Raw genomic sequence first — 12,462 nt, 5'->3', positions numbered from 1 at the left:
TTAACGGATGCTTGATACATACAGGTACCGTGCCACAGGCTGAGTTCCCTGAGGTAAAAGACATTTCTTTGCTGAGACTAATCACATGGAAAACGTAAATGCGGTTTCTAGTGGCCTGGAAAAGTCACTAAGTTTGAGAGGCAAGGCTTGTGAGCGAACAACCTGGTTTTGGGTTCTTCACATTCTATACGTGAGTGTGGTAAACAAATCTAACCTATCTCATCTATTAAAATGAGATTAATAGATGAGAACTGCTTGCTGTACATCTTTAAAAAGATAAGCTTTGCAAAAATGAACTTAAATGGCACTTAACTACCAGTCATGGGGAAACAGAGGATCCGGAGTTTAAGGTCGGCCTTCCGTACATGAGCCTGTACCACAATAAAATAAAACATGAAGTTTATTGGAATGGTACTTGGCAAGCTTCCTTGGGCGAGCGTCGGGCTCTTTAAAGTCTCCAGAGTCGCCCCTCGCACTCATGCAGTCCACAACCGATCAATCAGCCTTTCCCGGAAGGAGCAGATGCCGTTTCCGCCGCAGATCTTTGCGGTGGGTGTGGCCGCCAGGCATCCGCCCCACTGACTCTAGGCGGCCCTGCGTCACGCGCATGCGCCCGAGCCGGGCCGGAGACCGGAAGCCCAGGGGCGTGGCGAAGCGCTCCAGACAGCCGGCTCTCGCGCTGAGGCCGTGGGGGCGCGCGCCCAGTGCGCGCTCGTTCGCGCGGCCGGCTGCGTACAGTAGTGACGGCCGCGCGGGAGCGATCACATGATCACAGCGGCTGCCTGTACAGTAAGAACCCAATATGGCAGCGGCGTTAGCAGTGGCAACAGCAGCAGGACCGGCCGCCCCGTAGACCCCCCCCCCTCACTGCGCGCCTCCGCGGCCGCTTCTTCGCTGAGTTGCTTCTCCGCTCCGACTTCCCCTTTCTCCCACCTTTCCCGGCACCGCGGGAAAAGCAGTGCAGGGCGCAGCAGGCAAGGGAAGGCAGCCGGAGCCGGGGCACGGAAGCCTCCCAGTCAGTTCAAGACCCGACATGAGGGAAAAGGGCCGTAGGAAGAAGGGCAGGACCTGGGCGGAGGCCGCCAAAACGGTAAGAGGGGAGAGCAGAGGGGAACCGGCCGGAGTTCGTTTTTCTCGCCGGCTGCTAGTCGCAGAAGGGAGATCGCTTGGCCCCGCGACCGGGCTCAAGGGGCACGAAAGCGCGCGCAGAGGGCGGCGGTTAGGGTCGCGTTGTCGAGCCGTAAGGAGACCGAGGCGCCGGCGCGAGGGGTTGATCGCGCGGCTGCCGCTTCTCCCGGGGGCTGAGCCTGGACCCCTCGGTGCTCCGAGGTTGCCTGTTGGGGGTCACGTCGCTGTCGCCCCCACACTGCTGGCTCTTGTTTCGGCACCGTGTGTTGTGCTTGCCCAGTAACCGGTTCTTCTCCCTTGTGCGCCTTGGAGAGCCCCGATTGGATGCAGACAGGAGGAGGCTTGTGCGTACATCCAGCCCCGGAAAGGAGAGGGGAGCGCTGGAGCTCGGTGGCGTTCCCTAGCCGAGGCAGTCGTGCCACCAGACCCGTGCCCCCCCTGCTTATCTGGCTCTGGGAGCCAACCGGAGGTCACGAGGCTTTTGTGTTTGCGGTCCGAGCTGAAAGTGCAGGAGGTGTTTAGAAACGAAGTAACAGGTGGGACTTGGAGAATTTTTTTTTCTGTTTCCGTAGAGACCTACTCTGAATAAGGCAGCAATGCATGGTGGGACGTGTAGTTTACCCGGCCTTCACTTTTCTTTAGCCAAAGCGAAGGTGGACCGACGAAATTGTGGTTTGTGGTCACCCCCCTTCTTCGTCCAGCGCGCAGTTTTGTTATACGGGACTTTAGAAGTCATTTAAGAATGAATGTTAGTGAGAAGTCTTGTTTTGAAAAAAAAAAGTTTATAAATGTGTATTTGTGAAGAAATGGAACTTTAAGGAGAAATTGAAATTCTATCATTGAGAGTGTAACAGAAAAATAACAGGACATTAAACATTAGCATTTCAACCTCTTATAAATGGACAATATATTGGGTCCTAATAAACGAACCCTTATAGGTTATAAGAGTGTGTGTATGTATGTATTAGGGGTGGGGCGTGTGCTGATGGTCAAGGAGCACAGAGGATCAAATTCAGGTCTTTAGGCTTGGTGGTCTGCACTTTTATTTACTGAGTAATCTTTCTGCTCCTGGTTCATTTATTAATTTGTTTCCCGAGACATTTTCTCTGTGTAGTCCTGGCAGTTCTTGAACTCACTGTAGATTACTGTTACCTCTAAAAAATAGATCAGGCTGGCCTCGAACTCTTGAGTTCCCCGACTCTGCCTCTCAAGTACTGATATTAAAGGCCTGCACCATCATTGCCTTGCTCCTTTTTTTTTTTTTTGAGACTTTCAGAATTCAAAAGTAATGTTCATCGTGGAGAAATTTAGAAAAAGTATGAAGAAGAAAATAAAAACTCAGTTCACTCTTTTATTGCCTAGTCTTACTTTTTTCCCCAAATCTGAGTCATATTATTTACTCAATCTGTATTTTGTTTTGTAAACTATGTGCATTTGTTTTGTTGAATGTTTTCCCTATGTACATTTATTTACTTATTTTTGGGGATAGGATCTCACATAAATGACTGACTCAAATGCAGCAATCCTTTTCCCTTTGCCCCTTAAATGCTGGAGTTATAGGCTTGCACCACCATGCCCACTTCTGTGGGATGCTGAGGATAGACCTAGGCAAATGATCTTCCAGTTGAGCTATACCCAGCTCGCTTAGAATCTGTCTTTGTGACTGTACTTGTAGGCTCCTCTAATAAAAGACAACTATAGAAATAATTTTTGTAGTGGGAAGGAGTTTTTCTTCTACAGAAGTTCTACTTTCTACTTCAGGGGCACCTCAAGACTGCTTCCTGTTAATAAAAGAGAAGGTGCTATTTTAGTATGAGTATGCAAATCTCAAAATTAATTGTGAATTAATTTTACTTATTTGTTAGGCTTTAGCTTTTTGAGACCAGGTTTCACTTTGTAGCCTAGGCAACAAGTCTTAGCATTGGAAGTGGTAAGTTTACAGGCATCTCAGTATATCATTTTCTTTTTTTGAGATGGACTCTTTCTGTATCCTTGCCTTTTTTTAGCCCATTGTATAATCTAGGCCTTAAACTTGAGGTGATCTCTTGCCTCATCCTTCCAGGGCTGAGATTATAGGCACAAACTACCATATCTGATTAAATCTCTACAGAGCCTTGTGAATTATGATCTTTCTGGGTTAAGTAGTTTAATGATTCGGAGATTGTGAAAACTAGGAAGCATAATTTTGCATCTGTTTAATTTCTTGAAATAATAAATTAGAACATGTGCTTATTCTGTGCCCCAGATATCTATGTGAGAAATATTGTTTAAAAGACAGAAGGTAGGCTGAGATGGTTCAGTGTGCAAGAGCACTTGTACACAAAGGCACATTTACATATCTCCTCCCCATTTATTTTACTTTTCTGCTTCTTTTTGGGGGGAGGGGTGTTTATTTATGTGTGTGTCTGGATGTGCTTGTGGAGGCCAGTGACTGATACCAGGTGCTTTTCTCAGTTTCTCTCCATTTTATTTACTGAGGCAAGGTCTCTCAATAAACTAGAAGCTTACCAGTTGGTCTACATGTGTAGCTGGTCAGCTTGTCCAGGGCTTCCCCATCTTTATTTTCTAAGCACTAGTATTATAATATGGAGCCGCCATTCACACTTGGACTGGAGGTTTTTAAAAACTATGTGTATGTGTATTTTGTCTGCATATCTGTACTACATGCGTATTTGGGCTTAGTAGAGGGTGTCTGATCCCCTGGAATTGCAGTTACAGATGGTTGTGAGCTACCATGTGAGTGGTGGGAATGGAATCTTGGTCTACTGGAAGAGTGCCTTTATCCACTGAATTATCTTTGTAGCCCCCGTGACCTGATTTATTTTCTGTATGTTCTAAGATCTGAACTCTCTGGGCCTTGTTGCTTGTGTTGTAATTGCTTTGACCATTGAACCATTTCCCCAGTTCTCTGTCCTTTTTTTAATATTTCTGTCCTGAAAGCCCACATACCTCCTACCTTGTTGAAGATAAAAAAGAAAATAAAAATCTGTTTTGGATATTTAAGTTAAGAATTTCTAGCGGGCCATGTTGGGGCAGGGTTGTTATCCAGCATCATGGGTGCACAGGTAGACGTAACTTGAGGTCTTCTTAACAAGGCCAACCTGGGCAGGTAGCCAGGCCTATTCCCACCCCCAACCCCCAAAAGTTAGTTTAAAAAAAAAAAAAAATAGCCTTTTCTATGAAAGGAACTACTGCTGTATCTCCTAGATTATGAAGAAAATCATCTCAGATTTGCAGAGCTGTCTATTGGCTTTTCTTTCTTTTTTAAAAATTTATGTGCATTGGTGTTTTGCCTGCATGAGGATGTCAGATCCCCTGGAACAGGAGTTACAGACAGCTGTGAGCTGTCATGTGGGTGCTGGGAATTGAACCTGGGTCCTCTGGAAAAGCAGCCAGTGCTCTTAAGCACTGAGCCATCTCTTTAGCCTCCCTTGCTTTGTTTTTTTGAGACAGGGTTTCTCTGTATATCCTGGCTGTCCTGGAACTTACTCTGTAGACTAGACTGGCTTTGAACTCACAGAGATACTCTTGCCTCTGCCTCCCAGGTGCTGGGTTAAAGACATGGGCCACTACTTTTTCATCCATCTGTTTTTGTTTTAATACAAGATCTTATGTAGCCCAGGTAACTTCAAATTCCAAGTAACCTAGAATTACTGATCATCCTATCTCCACTTTCCAAGTTCTGAGATTAATAGGTGTAATCCCCATACCTGGATTTTGTTAATGTAAATATAGTGTAGAGCTAGGAATTTTGTAGCACATACCTAAAATTTTTATTTTAAGCTCAAATAGTGGGTCTCAAAGTTAGAGGCCAACCTGGGTTACACAGTGAGACCTTGTCTATCCCTTCCTAAAGAAAATAAAAAGAAACTATGTGGCAGGAGGTGAAAATGTGACTAGAAATTGATCAGTACAGATGGCTCAGTGGTTAAGAGTATTGACTGCTTTTGCAGAGGACCTGGGTTCAATGCCCAATACCCACATGGCAGCTCACAGCTGTCTTTTTGTTTTGTTTTGTTTTGTTTTTGAGACAGAGTTTCTCTGTGGCTTACCAGGCTGTCCTGTAACTTGCAGAGATCCACCTGCCTCTGTCTCCCAAGTGCTGGGATTAAAGTTGGGTGCCACCACTGCCTGCCCCACCCTATGACTGTCTGTACTACAGTTCTAGGGCACATGACACCCATTGCAAAAACACCAATGCACATTAAAAATAAAACTAAATTAAAAAAAAAGAAAGAAACTGATTAATGCATAGCCAGATGGTGGTGAAGCAAAGCTTTTATCCTAGCACCTGGGAGGCAGATACAGGTGGATCTCTGTGAGTTAGACTCCAGCTTGGTCTACAGAGGGAGTTCCAGGACAGCTAAGGCTACACAGTAAAGCCTTATCTTGAAAAATCACACAAAATGATCAATACAAAAACCTGCCTATGTTATTTTGCAAAAGAATTTTGACTACCCTTCTACTTTCACATTTTCTTCACATGGTGGAGTTCATTTTAAAGTTTCTGATATTGTATATGTTCTTATTTTGGTGCAGTGTGATTCATTATGTTTTTAGTTTTGTCCCAGGTTATTGAATGTAGTAAATTTAAAAACTTTTTTAATATGACTTAGTCTCGCATTTTTTTAAATCAAATATGAAGTCTACATGGTTCTCATGTCTAAAATTCAAACACACAGCACAATCAGAAAAGTTTGAGGACAGCCTGGGTACATGAAGCTTCCTCAGAAATAAAACAAACCAAATTCTATAAAATTTATATAAACCCATTATTGAGAAAACAAGAATAGAAGTAGTTAAAATTCATACATCTAGTCTGCTTGAAAGTGTGCATACTAAATTACTAAAAATGCTTAGTTTGGAGCTGGAGAAATGGCTCAGTGTAAGAGCACTAGTTTCTCTTGCAGGTTTAGTTCCCAGCATCCATATGGTGGCTTACAACCATCTATAACTCCAGTTCTAGGGGATTCAATGCTTCCTGATAATCCTTCTGCATCAAGCATACAGGAAGTAGTACACATACATGCAGGCAAAACACTTATATATAGAAAGTAAAATAATTGTTTTTTAAAACGCTACTTAAGTTAGTATTGATTGACCTTTTACTAAATATACAAGCAGGTGGAGGTGTGTATTACATAAAGTTCTATAATTTGCTTTATGAATATCATGGGTGTCTTCTCATGCCAATAACTAAGTAGCTGACACCTTCCTGTTTTTTTTTTTTTTTTTTTGAGACCAAGTCTTGTGGTAGGTTGGGGAGAATGTGCAAATGCTAGCAAGGTAGTACACAGACACAAAGAAACAAACAAGGACAAGGTATTATATGTGCCCTATCCCCAAGGACCTACCTTGCTTTTTTTCAAGGCAGGATTTCTTTGTGTAGTTTGGCTGTCTTGGAACCTGTTCTGTATACCTCAAAGGTGTCTTCCCTCCCCTCCTCTCCCTCCCACCCCCTGCATAACACTGGCTGTCCTGGAACTTGCTCTGTAGACCAGGCTGGCTTTGAACTTGAACTAAAATCTGTCTGCCTGTGCCTTCTGAGTGCTGGGGTCAAAGGCATGTGCCACCCCTCCTGGCATAAGACATACTTTTTAAAACTAGGCCCTACCTTACTGAGTGGTGGTGTTAGAATGTGTCTGTCTAGTGGCTATTATTGCATGATGCAGAGCTAAAGTAATTTCCCATGTTTATTGGCTATTGTAATATATATTAATATATATAATGTAATAACCCCACCTCCAGTATTGGGGGTTGAACTAAGGGCCTTATGCTTGCTAGTCAGGTGCTACGTCCATAGTGTCATGCTCCTGACCCTCATTTTAAGTTTTGAGACAATCTCACTAAGTTGCTTAGTCTGTACTTTAACTTACCTGCATCAGTCTCCTGAGTAGTTGGGATTGCAGATATACTCCAACATGCCTGGCTATTTTATTTTTTGTCAGTAAACTGGGCTATTCAGATCTTATTTTCTGTCTTTTTTCTATCTTATTTCCTGATCTTTAAAATTTAGTTTTTATTTATATGTATGTGTTTGTCTGTCTTGTGTGTGCCATGTATGTGCAGGTACTTGCAGAGTCTAGAAGAGGGTGTTAGGTACCCGAAGCTGTAGTTAGAGCAGCCTGGCATGGGTGCTGGGATCCAAACTTGGGTTCTGGAAGAATAAATATTCTTAACCACTGAGCTCTCTTTCCATTCTCTATTTCCTGTCTGTCTGTTTTTTTTTTTTTAAAGATATCTATCTCCCCAGTGTTGGGATTTCCTTCATGTCAATTTCTGAGTGGTTATATATGATTATATAAAACATATAATATATGTATTACATGTGTATTATATGTAATTTCTTATATTACAGATCTATTTTCCTGTTTTGTCTTTTGAACAGATTGGTGGAGATTTCTATACAGATTTTTAATTTGTGTTTGAAGTGTATACAAAATGAAGTTCAGAGGACAATTTTGTGAGTTGGTCCTCTCCTATGGGTTCCATGGGTTTTGTAGATTAAACTCAGGTTGTCAGGCTTATTTGGCAAAGGCATTTTATCTACACTGACCCATCTTATTGGCCCCTGTCTTGTGCATACGGATATATATGCATGTGTGTGTATGTGTGTGTAAAGACTTTTATTTATGTGTGTGTCTGTATGAGTGTATGCCATGTTTGTGTGCAGATGCACACAGAGGCCAGAAAAGGGCATTTGACCTCTTGGAACTGGAGTTACAGGTGTTTGTGAACCATCTGACATGAGCAGGAAGTGCTCTTAACTGCTGAGCCATCTCTCCCCCCCCCCCTGCACATATATATTTAAAAGTTAATGTAATCAAGTTGATTGGTCTCATATGGGATGTCCTTCTGTATGCTGTGAATATGCATTGCTCTTATTGGTTGATGAATAAAGCTGTTTCAGCCAGTGGCCAGGCAGAATATAGCTGGGCAGGAAATCCAAACAAAGTTGTAGAGAGAAAGAGAAGGAAGGCAAAGTCATGTAGCCATTGAAGGAGGAACATGCTGGAGCAGTACTGGTAAGCTGCAGCCTCGTAACAATACATAGATTAATAGAAATGGATCAATTTATAAGACAGAGCTAGCCAGTAATATGTCTGAGCCATTGGCCAAACAATTATAAGTAATATTGAGCCTCAGAGTGTTATTTCATAAGTGTCTGTGGGGTCCCATCTGGTGGAAGATAAGAGAAACCAGTCCATTGGAAATTGTCATGACAGAGAAAAAAACTGCCAACTACATCAGTCTTTTCTTCTTTCTTGGTTTTGGGAATCTTTAGAAATATTGTTCAGACCTTTAAGAGATTATAAATTGTGGGTTGGGAATGTAGTTCAGTCTGAAGACTGCCTGCCTAACATGAATGAATTGGTTCTATTCCCAGCACTGAATAGTTTCATAGCTTAAACTCAGTTATGGGCTTTACTCTTGTATGGGCTTAAAAGGTGGAGATAGGAGAATCAAGGGTTCAAAGTTATTTTCTGCTTCATAATGAATTTGAGGCCAGTCTGGGCTTGAGACCCTTTGGGGAGCTGGGGAAAGAAGGAGGAAGGGGAATATTATTAAGTGATTTTATTTATTTAGATTTTAGAACAGGATCTGATGTAGCCCAGGCTGTCTTCAAACTTGCTGTATGTCTGAGGATGACCTTGAACTCCTGATCTTCCTGAATGCTGAGATTACAGGTGGATGCCACTGTAATGAGAGATTCTTTATCCCAGCTAGTCCCGCTGCCCTGTAGTCCCAAATGAACACATGGATGCTATATTGGTTATAAAACTGTTACCTGATGGCTTGGGCTCCTTATTGGCTGGCTCTGTCTTAATTATTAACCCATTACTACTTAATCTATATATTTCCACGTGGTCTTGGCTTACCTGAGAAGGCCCGGACCTGTTATTCCTTTGGTGGCCTACATGGTGACTCTCCTGGTGGGGCCTTCTGCCTACCTTTTCCAGAATTCTCATCCTGGTCCCACCTATCTTCCTGCCTCATTGACCAGACAGTGTTTTATTCATCAACCGATAAGAGAAACATATATACAGAAGTACATCACCTGTCACATCACATTGACAGGTTTATGTGTTGGGACTCATGCCTTGCTGGGAATGAAATCCAGGACTTCCTGCATGCCACGCAAGCAATGTATCAGCTGAGCCACATCCCCAAGCTTCCATCTGGAGTCTAACTCACTGATATTTGAATTATTCAGCACCTTGCGTATTGGTACTCAATTGCAAATAAATTGTTCCTGTGGATGTTGTTAGTGCTTTCTGTTCCCTTTCTTCTTAGTTTTTTTTTTTTTTTTTGTTTTGTTTTGTTTTGTTTTGAAATAGGGTGGGCCTAGTATTTACCATGAATTCCAGGTTGGTCTCTAGACCAACAGTCAGTTTGAGCCATCAACTTAATTAACGTTATGAAGTTTTCCCTATTGTATCTATGTAAAAAAAGAGATAGGTAAAATAGAGAAATAATTTTTATTCTAGTAAGTATGGAGTTAACACCAGAAGGGCAAAGGCAGATTTGCCAGGATTTGGGAGCCAGTATGGGTTATATAATAAATTTTAGGCCAGACTAGGCTATACTGTGAGACTTTATTTGAAAAACAAACAGAGCAATAGAATCAAAACGGCCATGCTGTGAGCTGTGAAAGAGGACAGGTGGCAAGCAGCCCTTGTGAGTTGAGTATTAGTTAAGTACTAATGAAGACTTGACAGTGACTTTGGAATGAGGACCACAATGCTCAGATAAATTCATATTCTCACAGCCTGGTCTTTATGTATGTATGTATGTATGTATGTATGTATGTATGTATGTATGTATGTATGTTTGGTTTTTCGAGACAGGGTTTCTCTCTAGCTTTGGAGCCTATCCTGGAACTCACTTTGTAGATCAGGCTGGCCTTTCCTTGGCCTTCATGTTGTTTTCATTTTACATTTCTCCTACCCATTATGTATTACACATAAAGTTCTCCAGCTAAACCTTTTTCTCAAATTCTGTTGGGTCTCCTGAAGTGTAAGGAGGTTTAGTACAGTTCTTTCACACAATGAAATTGTACCATTTCTTTATTACAGTTATTTGTTTGTGTTTATTTGATGAGGTAGAATCTTTTAATATATAGCCTTAACTGGCCTGGAACTTGCTATGTAGGCCAGGCTGGCCCTGAGTGCTGAGATTTTAGTTGTTAGTCACCATGCCTGGCTTACTTATTACTGATGTTTTTAATTAATGTATCATACATAGTAATGGATTATATTACAACACTTTCATACATACACATGATAGACTTTTAAAAATGATTTTATCCCTTCTTGTCTCTTCCTATACCTGCTGGTCACCCTCCTCTTCCCTCCTTCTACTTTCTTTGTTAACAGTTTGGTGGCCCATTGAACTTTCCTTTGGGTTGCTTACAGGTATGGGGATGACGAGTTATTTACAGGATTGTGGGTATCTTCCCAGTGTAGCCATGGAAGAAAATACTCCATTCCTTCTCTAGCAGCTATTTACTGCCAGAGATTCCCAGGAAGGGGTTGGTCATAGGGGCCGCTCCCTGTTTGTTTGGTTCTTTTGAGATTGGGTCTCTCACACTAGTCCAGGCTTACCTCATATTCCCGTTGAGCTTCCGGCCTCAAACTCATAACCTATGCCTCATAGCCTCAGCTATGGTCATAGGTGTGAAATACCTCACCTTTTTAAGCTGTCTCACTTTGTCCAGACATTGCTCTAGGGAATAGAGTATACCTACTTCTTGTATGTTTAGAATCACTCTTTTACTTAGCACCTGTATATATTGTCATTGTTTTATGATACCACAAATTAGAAAGCCCATGAAAGATTGTAATTTTGTATATAACCATGGACTATATACATACATATTTTGCCCCTTGCCCCCTCCCACCCCCACACATACACAGGGTTTCTCTGTAACAACCTTGACTGTCCTGGAAGTCTTTGTAGCCCAGGCTGGACTTGAACTCAGAGATTGCTCTCTGCTTCCTGAGTGCTGGGATTAAAGGCATGTGCCATCACAACTGGCATGGAAAAGAATTTTTAAAGTTCAGGAGAATAGCATATTATATTATGCTTACCATTTATTTGCTCTTTATATATTTTTTTTTTTTTTGAGACAGGGTTTCTCTGTATTGCTTTGGAGCCTGTCCTGGAACTAGCTCTGTAGACCTGGCTGGCCTTGAGCTCTCAGAGATCTGCCTGCCTCTGTTTCCCGAGTGCTGGGACTGAAGGTGTGCGCCACCAACGCCCAGCTGCTCTTTATAATTTTTTAAAAAAGATTGTTTTATGTGTATTTTTTCCTGTATGTTTATATTCATGTTCATGTCTGGTGCTTTTGGAGGTAAGAAGAGGGCATTGAATTCATTGAAACGGATTAAAAACAGCTGTGAGCTGACATGTGGTGCTGGCAGTTGAACCAGAGCCTCTTGGAAGAACATCCAGTGAGTGTTCTTAACTTCCGAACCATCTCTCCAGTCTCCAACTCTGTATTATTTTTGTAATATTATGTATGTATGTATGCATGTATGATGTATGTATGTATTTTGAGATAGGGTTTCATGTGACCCACACTGGCCAGGAATTCCCTATGTAGTCAAGGATGACCTTGAACTTCTGATACTTATGCCACTGCCACCTAAGTGCTGGAGTAGATCATTATGTCCGACTTGTTCTTTCATTATTTACTGTTCAGGTTCTGATAGTATTTCTTTCCTGCCTTGAAAATTTTTAGGTATTCTTTTAGAGCATTGTCTCCTAGCAGTAGACTCTTAGTTTCTTTTTGTGGGAGAGATCCATGATCTCACCTCCAGGTTTGGTAATTCTTTAAGAAGACACATGTGGCTCAGCTTTTAGTGTCATACTAATAGTTGTCATTTATTGTGGCAAAGAATTCAGTTCAGAATTGGGTATGGTAGAAGCAGGACATGGTATGTGGGCCTATGCTCTCAATACTTGGGGTATATGGAAGCAGGGTTTGGATTGAAACCTTGTTTCAAGGAATAAAAAGGAAAAAGCTGGGAAGATGATTCACTTGCTTAAGTGTTTAGAAGCATGAGCACCTGAGTTTGGACCCTCAGCACCCACATAAAAATCCAGGTATGGTAGTGTATGCTTGTAATTCTAGGGTTGGGAAAGGAAGACAGGCAGATCCCTGGAATTTACTGGCCAACAAGTGAGTCCCAGGCCTAAGTGAGGATGTCTTAAAAAGGAAGGTGGAGAGCTGCTAAAGGAAATATACTTGAGGTTGACCTTTGGCATCCACCCACAGGAACACATACATGAATGTGTATTTGCATACAGAAAATTTAAATTGAAGTGAGT

General features: G+C 42.1%; 1 protein-coding gene across 2 annotated transcripts in view; it reads left to right on the top strand.

Moving 5' to 3' along the window:
- The first annotated feature begins 771 nt into the window (after positions 1–771).
- Asxl2 (ASXL transcriptional regulator 2) overlaps positions 772–12,462 on the top strand; it is a 68,214-nt gene continuing 56,523 nt past the window's right edge. Inside the window, exon 1 of one of the 2 annotated variants that reach the window (XM_051181734.1) lies at positions 772–1,090. In XM_051181734.1, coding sequence (XP_051037691.1) covers positions 1,034–1,090 — 57 coding nt within the window. In that variant the 5' untranslated portion in view covers positions 772–1,033. The remainder of the gene's footprint in view (positions 1,091–12,462) is intronic. The other variant, XM_051181735.1, reaches the window with a different exon arrangement.

Source organism: Phodopus roborovskii, unplaced genomic scaffold, assembly GCF_943737965.1.
Source record: "Phodopus roborovskii unplaced genomic scaffold, PHOROB, whole genome shotgun sequence".
In the NCBI taxonomy this organism is placed as follows: Eukaryota; Metazoa; Chordata; class Mammalia; order Rodentia; family Cricetidae; genus Phodopus; species Phodopus roborovskii.
Note: the sequence above shows the minus strand (reverse complement) of the source record. Positions and strands in the feature narration are given on the sequence as shown.